Source organism: Macrobrachium nipponense, chromosome 45 (genome assembly GCF_015104395.2).
Source record: "Macrobrachium nipponense isolate FS-2020 chromosome 45, ASM1510439v2, whole genome shotgun sequence".
Lineage (NCBI taxonomy): Eukaryota > Metazoa > Arthropoda > Malacostraca > Decapoda > Palaemonidae > Macrobrachium > Macrobrachium nipponense.
This window is the reverse complement of record NC_061105.1, coordinates 2,460,612-2,475,959: the sequence shown is the minus strand read 5'-3', so window position 1 is coordinate 2,475,959 and position 15,348 is coordinate 2,460,612. Positions and strand designations below refer to the sequence as shown.

General features: G+C 36.4%; 1 protein-coding gene across 2 annotated transcripts in view; it reads right to left on the bottom strand.

Moving 5' to 3' along the window:
• The window catches only part of LOC135214276 (COMM domain-containing protein 4-like), a 197,572-nt gene that overhangs the window by 15,196 nt on the left and 167,028 nt on the right, over positions 1-15,348 (bottom strand). Inside the window, exons 4-7 of one of the 2 annotated variants that reach the window (XM_064248396.1) lie at positions 4,046-4,083; positions 1,121-1,192; positions 438-503; positions 63-102 (exon numbers count right to left, since the gene is read on the bottom strand). In XM_064248396.1, the coding sequence (XP_064104466.1) occupies positions 63-102; positions 438-503; positions 1,121-1,192; positions 4,046-4,048 (181 nt within the window). In that variant the 5' untranslated portion in view covers positions 4,049-4,083. The remainder of the gene's footprint in view (positions 1-62; positions 103-437; positions 504-1,120; positions 1,193-4,045; positions 4,084-15,348) is intronic. The other variant, XM_064248397.1, reaches the window with a different exon arrangement.

Genomic DNA, 15,348 nt, shown 5'->3' with positions numbered 1-15,348 from the left:
CGCCGTGTTATGAATGCTTTGTTTTAGCAACATTTTTAAGTAAAACTGAAGATCCTCCTCACCAAGTTTGGCATCCTTAGCAAGCTTTGTCACGACGTCGTACTGGAAGCAAAAGAATAAAACAATTAACAAAAGCGTGAGCAGTTCCTCTGAAAGAGGAACATTACTTTAATATGTATTATTGGTGATGGCTTTTTTTAATTCTTCAGCACCATAATAAAAATTTACCAGAATATACTATACAATATTGTCAAATGTAGAGAACTTCAGTACATTAATAAAAGCAGTTGAATAATATTCCAGATTAAAACCATTTTTAGAAACGAGTATACCATCTTCGGAGAAGAACCCTTCAGGCCTACCGGACATTACAATAAAGCATTAAAATAAAAGATCTGGGTTCATGGTTAACAACTAAGGCTTCTCTTAGCACTCACACTCAACGCCGGACCGTAGATTGCTTTGGCTACGTTGCCTGTCAGGAGTCTCAGCTTCACGGATGTCTGTCGAAGAAGAAGATGATGAGTAGGTAAACAAAAGGATACTGTCTGAACGAATTTGGAATGAGTCTCGCGTGATTTAGATAAACTCATCATTCACCCCATACCTTATCACTGCTAACACATACGATATTAACAAACTAATATTCCTCTACAAATAAAAGTTAGCACGACTAATCTTTGTATTTCTGATGTGATTTTGCAGGTGGAGGAGGACATTGGCTCTAGTAAAGGAGGCCAGATCTCCTACTAAAATAAAGAAGAAGACGAAGAAGAAGAAGAAAGGGACGAGGTTTAAAAGTAAAGTGGAAAACACTTCGCAATATCTAGTTTAGAAGCATCTTTAATTGTTGCAGAGTTATTGTTGCTGACAAGGACAATGGACAAGAATTAAAATGGACATTTTTGATGTGCTATAAAGTAGAGAGGTGTATTAGAAGCCGCATTTATTGCTGCTGTGGCAGATTTCGTGTCGAAAAAGAATCCAGACTTTTTCCCCAGAGCGGAAATTCACTTGGAGAGAGAGAGATGAGAGAGAGAGGAGAGAGATATAGAGAGAGAGAGAGAGAGAGAGAGAGAGAGAGAGAGAGAGAGAGAGAGAGAGAGAGAGAGAGACTTACCAGCTTTGAGAGAGTCGTGATCTCTGCCAGTAGCCAATCGGGGCAGTCGACATCCCAACAAAATCGGAATCTCTGGAAAAAAAAATAATAAAAAATAACATGAATTAGGTCTCCTAAGAAAGCGCGCGTACGAGGTTAAGAAACAAAGTATACTTATACGAACATACGAAGGCCAAGCGCGGAGTCCTATGAGGTCAGTAAAAAGGTTTGAGGAGGAAAAGCTCAAGGCAGCTGTACTACGAAAGAATTGTTGGGAGAGGGTCAAGGAAAGTAAGATGGAAGAAAGCGAATACGAACGGAGGTACAGTAAAAGGAATGAAAGAGGCTGCAGCTAGGGAGCTGAAGATAGAGGGACCTTAATTATCAATGAGAAATAAGCATACACGTTAAGGATTAAAATAGAAAAAAAAATCTCTTCAACCTGAACAGGTTAAGGCACTGATAAAGACGCAGGTATAATTGTCGCTTTTATTATCCACCAAAAACGTCAGCTGCGACTTGGACAAGACACAAACAAACATACACACATACACAATGATTTAACTGAAGCGCCCCCCCCCCCTCCTCCCCCCGATACACCACGCAAACCTTCATCGAAACAAGAACTTATATTTGCCCCCCGCCTCTGGCCTTGCGTGAACAGAAACAAAAGGATCCCTCAGATTGTCTTTTGTTTTCAGGGACCACTCGGCGGTTTGATTATGAAAATGAACGGGTTTCTCTCTCTCTCTCTCTCTCTCTCTCTCTCTCTCTCTCTCTCTCTCTCTCTCTCTCTCTCTCTCCTGCAACTTGCTTTACGTAACCGCAACAAACAAACAGTCGTGTGTCCTAACGGTTTAAATTCAGGAGCGCGCCATATTTAAAACCGAGGAAGCACTGTCACAAATCATAATCTCTTTCAATTAATATTCTCCTTCCCACAATCTCCAATAACCTCCACAATAACCTCCACAATCTCGGAGACATTAACCTTCGAAATCACAGACGCCGTAGCAGCAGGACTACTACTGCGAAGAAGGAGGGAGAGTGAGACCAGAGACTTACCAAACAAAAGACGACATATTGTCTTCAGCTTCGGTAAACGCGACTGAATGAATCGCTTTATACATTTATTCATTTTTTTTTTTTTATCCTTTTCGAGTGAGCTAAGGTCAGGACAGTTCCATTCATCCACTCACTATATCCACCCATCCACTCACTATAACCATTTATCCACTCACTATAACCATCCATTCATCCACTCACTATATCCATTTATCCACTCACTATAACCATCCATTCATCCACTCACTATATCCATTCATTCATTCACTATATCCATCCATGTACTCATTATATCCATCCATTCATCCACTCACTATATCCATCCATCCAGAAGTCTAACGAGATTAGTTATGTTGGAAATATATTAGCTAGGAAACTCTACGAATAGAGTTTTTGGTAGATGAAGGCGAAAGAGAAGTAGAAGAGAAACGCAAACCAGGATCTTTGCTTTACGACAACATAACAAAAATCAATGATGGAAGCTGTTGGACGAAAACTTTCACCGAGAGCAACGAATAACAAGTGGGTGGAACGGAAGTAGTAGGCGTGAAAGATTACCCAATTATGAAGAATTAGGGTGGTCTCCAGTAGAAGAAGAGGAGGAACCAGAAATCAGAAATGGGTCCAGAGTTCAGTTGGAACGAAAGAAAAGATCAATTAACTACTCACTTCTGGACGCATAACTTGTGTTGGTTTATACTCCGTTTACCCTGTGTCATTTGTGTGTGATAGGAAAATGAAATTGTGTGTTACAATAATAATTAAGAACTAAAAAGTGGTGTTCAACTTCCCCAGAATTCTAAAGGAAACCGAACTCTATATAACCAGCCTCCTGAGATCAAATGCGAAGTCCAGAAGAACAGAGAAGTATTCGAAATATATATAACCATAAGTTCCTAAGAGAGATAGAAACTCAACGCAGGATAGATAAAGGGTAACCCCATATAACACATAGAACAAATATAAACCAAAACAGAAGAAGAGAAGAAACTTCACAACATACTCACTATATCCATCCATCCTCTCACTATATCCATCTATGTACTCACTATATCCATCAATGTACTCACTATATCCATCAATGTACTCACTATATCCATCCATCCATCCATCCATAATGTATTCACTATATCCATCCATGTACTCACTATATCCATCCATCAACTCACTATATCCATCCATCAACTCACTATATCCATCCATCCATAATGTATTCACTATATCCATCCATGTACTCACTATATCCATCCATCAACTCACTATATCCATCTATGTACTCACTATATCCATCCATCCATGTCCTCACTATATCCATCCATGTACTCACTATATCCATCTATGTACTCACTATATCCATCCACTCACAATATCCATCCATCCATCCACTCACTATATCCATCCATACATGTATTCACTATATCCATCAATGTACTCACTATATCCATCCAACCACTCGCTATATCCATCTATGTACTCACTATATCCATCCATCCACGTACTCATTATATCCATCCTGCCATGTATTCACTATACCCATCCATTCATGCACTCACTATATCCATCCATGTACTCATTATATCCATCCTGCCATGTATTCACTATACCCATCCATTCATGTACTCACTATATCCATCCATGTACTCATTATATCCATCCTGCCAGTATTCACTATATCCATCCATCCACTCACTATATCCATCCTGCCATGTAGTTACTATATCCATCCATGTACTCACTAGAGACTATATTTATCATCGAAATTTATTTGCGAGTAGTTTATTAATTGTGTGTAACAACCCTCATTTCTGTCGAACTGCCATTTAATTTTTTTTTTTTTTACCTTCTCAAGAGAAAAACCAGCCTGGAAATTATCATACTCACCATCTTTGTGGCCTGGAAGACGGGACAAACTCACAACCCTGGAAGGAAAATAGAAAATATTAGTTTAAGTTTGTATGGATCCATGCGTTTATATATATATATATATATATATATATATATATATATATATATAATATATATATATATATATATATATATATATATATATGTGTGTGTGTGTGTGTGTGTGTGTGTGTGTGTGTGTGTGTGTGTGTGTGTGTATGTAGAGGAGAGAGAGAGAGAGAGAGAGAGAGAGAGAGAGAGAGACCTAACAGACCTTACATCTTGTTTGGGTTGCCCCAGGTCCCTCAGTGTGAGGCACCTCTAATGTCTATCATTGAGTTGCTAGTGCATCTTCCGGTATATTTTGCATCTTCCAATCTTGGATGGTCTGGGATGCAGCTTAGATATTTGTCGAGCCTATTCTTAAACATCTACGTTCAATCCTGATATATTCCTCAGATGAGCTGGCAACGCATTGAATAGACGCTGCATTGTCGATGCTGGTGCGTAGTGGATCAATGTCCTGTGTGCTCTCCTTATTTTTCCTGGTATAGTTTTGGGCACTATTAATCTACCTCTGCTTGCTCTTTCTGATATTTTTAGCTCCAAGATGTTTTCGGCAATTCCTTCTATCTGTTTCCATGCCTGAATTATCATGTCGCGTTCTCTTCTCCTTTCTAGACTATATAATTTTAAGGTTTGTAGTCTTTCCCAGTAGTCAAGATCCTTAACTTCTTCTATTCTAGCTGTAAAGGACCTTTGTACACTCTCTATTTATGCAATATCCTTTTGATAGTGTGGGTACCATATCATATTGCAATATTCAAGTGGACTACGAAGATATGTTTTATAAAGCATAATCATGTGTTCAGCTTTTCTTGTTTTGAAGTGCCGTAACAACATTCCGATTTGTGCTTTACACTTTGCCAATAGAATTGCTATTTGATCATTGCATAACATGTTCCTATTCAACATCACACCAAGGTCTTTAACTGCTTCCTTATTTGTGATTGTCTCATTATTTGGTCCCCTATATGCACATAGCTTTCCTTCTCTGTCTTCATAATTTATTGATTCAAATTTATCAGAGTTAAATACCATCCTATTTACCTCTGCTCAATCATATACTTTGTTAAGTTCTCTTTGTAGCTCGTTCCTATCTTCATCAGAAGTAATTTCTCTACTTATTCTTGTGTCATCGGCGAAACTACTCACTACCGAGTCCTTAACATTACTGTCTATGTCTGCAATCATAATAACAAAAAGTAATGCAGCTAACACCGTACCTTGTGGCACAACGGAAATTAACTTAGCTTCATCCGATTTCTCATCGTTTGCAATAACTATCTGTTTTCTGTTGTGTAAAAATTCTTTTAACCATCTTCCTACTTTATCCACTATATTATGTTTTCTAATTTTCTTCGCTAATATATTATGATCTACCTTGTCAAGCGCTTTGGCAAAGTCTATACAAACCACATCTGTTTCATTTCCGTTTTTCATATTTTTGTTTATGTTCTCACGATGGACTAACAGCTGGGTTTGTGTACTTTTTCCGGGTACAAAACCATGTTGTCCTATATTAAACAAATTATCTTTTATTAAATGTTTCATAATATTTTTCTTCATTACCCTTTCATAATATGTGATGTTAGACTCACAGGCCTATAATTACTTGCCTCTAGTCTTGATCCACTTTTGAAAGTAGGGGTAATACCTATATGCTAATTTGTGCTCATAATAAATCTTGCCTGTATCTACACTTTGTCTTAATAATATTGCAAGTGGCTTTGCGATAGAATGAACTACTTTCTTTAACAAAATAGCAGGGACACCATCAGGCCCAGCTGCATCTCCATTTTTAATTTCATTAATAGCCTGCACAATATCAGCTTCATTAATATCTATGTCAACTAAATATTCACTATTTTAATCCCTTATTTCTGTATCATTACCTTCATTATCAATTCTAGGGGTGAATTCTCTCTTATATCTTTCTGCCAATATGTTGCATGTTTCCTTTTTTTCATTCGTTAATCTCCCTTCAATTCTTAGAGGGCCTATTTCTATTCTTCTTTATTCATCTTTTTCGCATACAAGAACAATAGTTTGGGATTTTGCTTGACATTTACAAGGGTTTTTTCTTCCAAGTCCCGTTTTTCATTTTCTTTTCATTGTATAATCTTTGGTTCTGCATTTTCTATCTTACTTTTTAGTTCCGTCACTTTCCATGCATTTTTTTCTTTTGCAAGACCTTTTTTCCACTTTCTGATTTTCTGGAACAAGATCCTTCTGTCTCTTGGTATGCATGACTGATGCTTACTTTTCTTCTTCGGTATATATTTATCCACTATTTTCTCTAATATTTTATATAATATCTCCGTATTTACCTTTATATCATCACTTACGAAAATGTTATCCCAATCTTTGTTTAATTCTTCATTTATTTCTGACCATTTTATATTTTTACTGTAGAAGTTGTATTTTCCATATCCTTCCCACTTTTTCATTCCTTGCTTATCTCTGTTTTCACTTGCTTTGGAATGGACTGTTAATTCTATGACATTATGGTCTGAAATACTCGCATTATAAACTATTATTTTCTTTAACATAATTCACCTCCCGCTCACGAAATACTATGGTCTAAAAGTATTTTCATTTCTTGTTGGCAGGTGATTTATTTGTTGAATGTTGTATTCTAGTAGCATATCTAATAGCTTTTCGAATTGCCTCTTATCTTCTGCACTACTATTACTCTCTTTTTTATATGTATAAATACAACCACAATCTCCTATTCGTTCTTTCCAGTCTACGAAAGGAAAGTTAAAGTCTCTGGATAGGAGAATAGTCCAGTCCTTGTGATTTCTACATATATCATCCAATTTTTCTATTATTGTGTCAAACTCTTTAGTATTAGGGGGTCTATATATTACCATGTTCATTAATTTTTCAGATTCAAATTCTACCGCTATTAGTTCACATTCTGAGTTACTATATTTCTCATATATTTTTCCTTGTTTTTTGTCTTTCCCATATATTGCGGTTCCCCCTTGATTCCTATTTTTTCTATCTGATCTATAAGTTTGGAACCCTTTTATTTGATCATCATTACAAGTCTCTTGGGAATACCAGGCTTCACTTATATTCATTATATCTGTTTTCTTTTCAATTTGGGTTAGTTCTTCTAAGAACTCTATTTTTCTTTTTGAGTTACTCGTAACTAAACCCTGCGCATTCATCACTATGATGGTTTGCGTGTTATCTCCTTCATTTAATATGGGTAATAATAAGGATTTCCCTATGTCTTTTTCCTGCTCTGGTATGTTGTTCTTTTCTTCATTTCCAGAAATTCTGACATTAAAAAATCCAACTTTTCCAAAATATTTGGAGAGAGAGAGAGAGAGAGAGAGAGACCTTACAGACCTTACCTTACAGACCTTACATCTTGTTCGGGTTGCCCCAGGTCCCTCAGTGTGAGGCACCTCTAATGTCTACCAGAGAGTTGCTAGTACATCTTCCGGTATATTTTGCATCTTCCAATCTTGGATGGTCTGGGATGCAGTTTAGATATTTGTCGAGCTTATTCTTAAACACTCTACGCTCACTCCTGATATATTCCTCAGATGAGCTGGCAACGCATTGAATAGACGCTGCATATCGAATAGACGCGCTGCTTATCGATGCTGGTGCGTAGTGGATTAATGTCCTGTGTGGCTTTCCTTATTTTTCCTGGTATAGTTTTGGGCACTATTAATCTACCTCTGCTTGCTCTTTCTGATATTTTTAGTTCCATGATATTTTCTGCTATTCCTTCTATCTGTTTCCATGCCTGAATTATCATGTAGCGTTCTCTTCTCCTTTCTAGACTATATAATTTTAAGAATTGTAGTCTTTCCCAGTAGTCTAGGTCCTTAACTTCTTCTATTCTAGCTGTAAAGGACCTTTGTACACTCTCTATTTGTGCAATATCCTTTTGATAGTGTGGGTACCATATCATATTGCAATAATTCAAGTGGACTACGAACATATGTTTTATAAAGCATAATCATGTGTTCAGCTTTTCTTGTTTTGAAGTGCCTTAACACATTCCCATTTTTGCTTTACATTTTGCCAACAGAGTTGCTATTTGATCATTGCATAACATGTTCCTATTCATCATCACACCAAGGTCTTTAACTGCTTCCTTATTTGTGATGGTCTCATTATTAGGTCCATTATATGCATATAGCTTTCTTTCTCTGTCTCCATAATTTATTGATTCAAATTTATCAGAGTTAAATACCATCCTATTTACCTCTGCCCAATCATATACTTTGTTAAGGTCTCTTTGTAGAGCGTTCCTATCTTCATCACAAGTAATTAATTTCTCTACTTATTCTTGTGTCATCTGCGAAACTACTCACTACCGAATCCTTAACATTATTGTCTATGTCTTCAATCATAATAACAAACAGTATTGCAGCTAACACCGTACCTTGCGGCACACCGGATATTACCTTGGCTTCATCCGATTTCTCGTCGTTTGCAATAACTATCTGTTTTCTGTTGTGTAAAAATTCTTTTAACCATCTTCCTACTTTATCCACGATATTGTGTTTTCTAATTTTTTTTTTCTTCGCTAATATATTATGGTCTACTTTATCAAAAGCTTTTGCAAAGTCTAAATAAACCACATCTCTTTCATTTCCGCTTTTCATATTTTTGAATATGTTTTCACGGTGGACTAACAGTTGGGTTTGTGTACTTTTTCCGGGTACGAAACCATGTTGTCCTTTATTAAACAAATTATTTTTATTAAATGTTTCATAATATTTTTCTTCATTACCCTTTCATACACTTTCATAATATGTGATGTTAGACTCACAGGCCTATAATTACTTGCCTCTAGTCTTGTCCACTTTTGAAAGTAGGGGTAATAATATATGCTAATTTTGTGCTCATCATATATCCTTGCCTGTATCTACACTTTGTCTTAATAATATTGCAAGTGGCTTTGCGATAGAATGAACTACTTTCTTTAACAAAATAGCAGGAATTCCATCTGGCCCTGCAGCAGCTCCATTTTTAATTTCATTAATAGCCTGCACAATATCAGCTTCATTAATATCTATGTCAGCTAAATATTCACTATTTTCATCCCTTACTTCTATATCATTATCTTCATTATCTATTCTAGGGGTGAATTCTCTCTTATATCGTTCTCGCCAGTATGTTGCAAATTTCCTTTTTTTCATTCGTTAATCTCCCTTCAATTCTCATAGGGCCTATTTCTATTCTTCTTTTTATTCATCTTCTTCGCATATGAGTATAATAGTTTGGGGTTTTGCTTGATATTTAATAGGGTTTTTTCTTCCAAGTCCCGTTTTTCATTTTCTTTTGATTGTATAATCTTTTGTTCTGCATTTTCTATCTTACTTTTTAGTTCTATAACTTTCCATGCATTTTTTTCTTTTGCAAGACCTTTTTTCCATTTTTCTTTTCTGATTTTCTGGAACAAGATCCTTCTGTCTCTTGGTATGCATGAATGATGTTTACTTTTCTTCTTCGGTATATATTTTTCCACTATTATCTCCAATATTTTATATAATATCTCCGTATTTACCCTTATGTCATCACTTACGAAAATGTTATTTCCCAATCTTTGTTTATTCTTCATTAATTTCTGACCCATTTTATATTTTTACTGTAGAAAGTTGTATTTTCCATATCCTTCCCACTTTTTCATTTCTTGCTTATCTCTATTTTCACTTGCTTTGGAAATGAACTGTTAATTCTATGACATTATGGTCTGAAATACTCGCATTATAAACTATTATTTCTTTAACATAATTCATCTCGTTCACAAATACTAGGTCTAAAGTATTTTTCCTTTCTTGTTGGCGAGGTGATTTATTTGTTGAATGTTGTATTCTAGTAGCATATCTAATAGCTTTTCAAATTGCCTCTTATCTTCTGCACTACTATTACTCTCTTTTTTATATGTATAAGTACAACCACAATCTCCTATTCGTTCTTTCCATTCTACGAAAGGAAAGTTGAAGTCACCAGATAGGAGAATAGTCCAGTCCTTGTGATTTTCTACATATATCATCCAATTTTTCAATTATTAAGTCAAACTCTTTAGTATTAGGAGGTCTATATATTACTATGTTCATCAATTTTTCAGATTCAAATTCTACCGCTATTAGTTCACATTCCTGAGTTACTATATTTCTCATATATTTTTCCTTGTTTTTTTGTCTTTCCCATATATTGCGGTTCCCCCTTGATTCCTATTTTTTCTATCTGATCTATAAGTTTGGAACCCTTTTATTTGATCATCCATTCCCAGTCTCTGGGAATACCAGGTTTCACTTATATTCATTATATCTATTTTCTTTTCAGGTTTTGGGGGGGTTGTTCTTCTAAGTACTCTATTTTTCTTTTTGAGTTACTCGTAACTAAAAACCAGCCCTGCGCATCATCACTATGATGGTTTGCGTGTTTTCTCCTTCATTTAATACTGGTAGTAATAAGGATTTTTCCCATGTCTCTTTCCTGTTCTGGTATGTTGTTCTTTTTTTCATTTCCAGAAATTCTGACATTAAAAAATCCAACTTTTCCATAATATTTGATCTTCCTTCATCATAATTATTAATTTTGTGTCTGAATCTGCAATTTTCTCCGTTTCTGCAATATCCTCTTGCATAATAAATACAGTTATTATCTCTTGAGTAGAATTTCGGAGCTGATGCTTTGAAATTTTTTGCTGACACCTCTGCATATCTCATTGGTGGTTTGCTTTTCTCTTTTACCTGATATTCTTGATTTCTCTCTTTATTTGTTTCTTTCTTATTTTGGATTTTATTACTTGGTTGGTTATTTATTTGATTATGATTCATGGCTACAGGTGCATATATTTGCATTTTTTGTCGAACCTTTACATCCTTTTCCTTCTTTTAGGTTTTTACATATTTTTGGATGCAGATCTCTGCAATCATCCCCATATCCATCTAAGTATGCACATTTACCATATATTTCATAGTTTTGACATAATCTTAGGATGTTTGTAGTAACACTTTCTCCAAATCTGCAATTCCCTCTTTTCAAAAGGTTGCAGATTTTGTCTTTCTTGTCTATTTTTTCCTCTTTCCCGTCATTGTATAGATCTGGGTAGAGCCTCTTCGGGATTTGCTTTTCTGTTGTCATATCGTAATTTATTTCTTCGTAGGTATGCTGCTTTGATTGCCTCATATGTAGTATCAATGAGTATCTCTGCATCCATACTTTTATCTTGTTCTTTGTTTTCCTTATTTTTTTTCTGTCATTTCATTTTTGTTTACTTCTCTTCCGTTTTCCTCTTCTTCTTTTCTTCTTCTTCTTCCTCTTCCTCTTCTTCTTCATCCTCAACTATTTGTACATTCAATCTTGATTTAATAACATTGTCTATCCATGATAGACATGTTGAACAAAAATTCTTGTATCTTTTCTCAAATCTTGTATTACCTCAGCACACTGTGATGGGTCGGAATGTTTGCATGCAGCACATTTTCTGATTAGGTTTTGTGGATTGACTATGCTATACCAAACCTTACACAGTTTGCATGCTTTTGGCATTCTTTTTCCTAATGCATCAATTAGGATATTCACAAGATTCACCTTTTATTCATTTTCTTTGTCGGAATATGTTGGTTTATGTATATTTTCTTTATGAGTCTCTTGACCACTTGGATTTTATTTGGAACTTCTTCAATTATTTTCAAGATGTTTTCATTAGATTTGTTCCAGTTTGAAGGATTATATCCTTCTAATATATCTATGAATGCTTTTGTATCTTTTTGGTTAGGACTGTTGCTGATTTCATAGATGAGAAATGCCAGTTCCCTTCCTGCTACCTCATCATATTGCGAATCTGCTAGACACGCCAAATTACGCCACCTTTTCCCGCAGTTGGAACTTACTGCCATCTTGTTCTGATTTATAGTTTTTACACTTGATAAACTAACTTAGAAGACGTTTTATCCTACTATTTTCACACTAATCTTATCACCGATAGTTCACGAACACTTCTAGATATTTCTCAAATTCTAGTCGTATGTTAAACTTGTGATATCTGTTGATTATTGTGACTTCACGCGGGTACGTCTCACCAAGCAAGATGGCTACTACGAGAGAGAGAGAGAGAGAGAGAGAGAGAGAGAGAGAGAGAGAGAGAGAGAGAGAGATTATTTCACCAATAACGACTTACAGGGGGACGTTTATCCTCTGGAACTGAGATTGTCTTGTTTCGTATTTCGTATTATAGATTAGATACTCTCCTAAAATAAACATTCACACACACACACACACACACACACACACACTAACACACACACTTCAGCCACGGGCGAATGGATTCATTCGTTTTGAAATCAACAGCATCATCATATTTCAATTTAAAAACATAAAGAGCTCATTTTAATTCCATACAAAGCTTGAGATGGCCAAAATCAAAGCAAATGCATTTGCTGTGTTTTCATCATTTGCGATATTTCATCTTCTTACGTTCGTCCATAGGAATTTTAGCTTCTCTCTCTCTCTCTCTCTCTCTCAGAGACTTCAAGTATCTCTTTCTCTATCAAAGACTTAATCTATCTCTCTTAGAAACATCAGGTCTCTCTCTCTCTCTCTCTCTCTCTCTCTCTCTCTCTCTCTCTCTCTCAGAGATTTCAAGTATCTCTTTTTCTATCAAAGACTTAAACTATCTCTCACAGAAACTTTAGGTATTCTCTCTCTCTCTCTCTCTCTCTCTCTCTCTCTCTCTCTCTCTCTCTCTCTCTCTCTCTCTCTCCGCGAGTTGTTTTTGACCGTCCCAAGAAGAATGTTTAAAAAAAAGAAAAAAACACACTCGCGTAATCCAAGGTTTAAAATTGATCTAGTTAATGAATGGAAACTTCTCCCCCAAACTTCCCCGTCAGAAGTTTTCAATAACAAACAGACAACGTAATCAAACGTAATCAATCCCCATCGAGCGATTGAACAACACCCCCCCCCCCCCCCATCCCCCACCCCACCGAAGTTATGCCCAAACTCGATTAGGGCAACCCTCAGTCATTAAAAAAAGTCATCGCTGGAAGAGGCTGGAAAAATAACAACGGTTCGCTAATAGTTCTATGGGATTCGATAGTCTGGAAATATAGCAGATTCCAGCTGCTTGGCAGGAATAAATAAATAAATTAATAAAGAAATAAATAAATAATTAAATTAAATTAAATACACAAACAAAAAAAACACATATACATAAACACATAAACAAACAATTAAGAAATAATCAGTACATAAGCACACAAACAAACAAACAAACAAACAAATGCACAAATGCATTAAATCAAGAAACAACCGAATATGCAAATAAACAAAGAAATAGACAAACAGATAATTATGTCAATAAGGGCAAACGGTAAACTGTTACGATCTAATAATAATAATAATAATAATAATAATAATAATAATAATAATAATAATAATAAACTGAAATTATCCCAGTTTCTCATCCCGATACCACTGAATCACAGGCGATCCGTGGATTGTGGATCTCGCACCTTTTCCAGATCTTTATCCTTCCAGTTCCAGGACTAGTTTCACTTCTCTGTTCCAGGAATAGTTTCACTTCTCTGTTCCACTGGAATGTTTCACTTCTCTGTTCCAGAAGTGGCGACAGTGGTAGACGGAACTTTTAGGTTAAAATGAAAAAGTAGAATACAGAGAATCACATCAAGAGAGAGAGAGAGAGAGAGAGAGAGAAGTCTTTGATGGAGAAAGATACCTGAAGCTTTTGGGAGAGAGATTAATTCTTTGATAGAGAAAGAGATACTTGAAGTCTCAGAGAGAGAGAGAGAGAGAGAGAGAGAGAGAGAGACTCACCCCCACACACTCACTAAAACAACCAAAAACTGCTTTACAAGAAGCACCAACAGACATCCTTGAAAACACTTATTGGCTGGTTAAAGACCCCCCACGTGGGGAGGAGACAAGAGTGTGACATCACGAGGGGTGAGAGGGGGGGGGGGGTGTCTTCCAGCGTTCCAGGTGAACCAATTTTTGCCTTCGCTGGCACCGAGGGAGGGAGGGAGGTCGGCCGTAACTCGGTTAAGGAACTAACAGCTTCTGGATTACTTGAGGCCAAACTTGATTTTTGCCCCACAAGATGGATGTAAACCGCAGCCAAACTGTTGATGAGTATTGAGGATTTTGTGTTGGAGGAGGAGGAGGAGGAGGAGGAGGAAGAAGAGAGGGAGGACAGGGACAGCTTCAGACTGTCCACGTGCGTGTCTTGGAAGACTAGGAGATGCAAGGGAGACACTGAAGAGGAACAAAAAAACAAAAACAAAAAAAAGGAAGACAAAGAATAAAACTGGCCACAATTTTACGAAAAGAGACGAATATTACGATTTCGAGATTTAAAAAAAAGATTATTGGATCATATGCTGTCATGAAGGCGATGTTCGATACAACAGCTATCAGTTTATGAATAAGTCACTAAATCACTGAAAAGTCTAAAAAGTCACTCATCTTCGTTCAATAATAACAACAAAGAATCAGCCTTATTTTCACATTCTGAAGAGATTAATAGTCAAATTGATCGTACATTTATACATTTACATTAGCAGTAGTAGTAATAACGACTCGTCCTTTGGAACAGCTCCCTTAAAATCACGGTGATTCCACCTCTTATTATTGTTAGTAGTAGTAGTAAGGAAATACCTTCGAAACGGCTCCCTCCCAATCACGGTCGAAGATGGAAAATAGAACTGTTTCCCGCCAAAGGCGACGACTCCAACTTGACAAAAAAAAATAAGAAAATAAAAATAAACCTTCCAGTTCCCGGAAAAGGCTCCATTTTTCTCTGCCTCTGAATCGCTTTTAATCTTATTCGCCCGAGAGAATTCTCGTTGCATCCAGCACTTGCCCCGAAGACAAATGACTCTCGCTTCACGTTTTATTTACGCGCGGCAACGTTCATCTGTCGTGCATGAGATTAGCCTTCTTCCTCCTCCTCCTCCTCCTCCTCCTCCTCCTCCTCCTCCTCCTCCTCCTCCTCCTCCTCCTCCTCCTCCCTCCTACCTCCCCTCCCCTCCTCCATCTTTTTCTTCTTCTACTCGAAATGAAAACCAGCTGTCATAATAGATGTTAATCTGCCGCCCTCCTCCTCCTCCTCCAAGTGAATAGTTGAACACTGGATATAAAAAAGAAATCCCTTTTGATTTAAAAGCCTCAACAGCTTGAAATGTCTATATAAACAAGAGGAGGTCTCCAATTAATACCAATGTTATTCGGATATT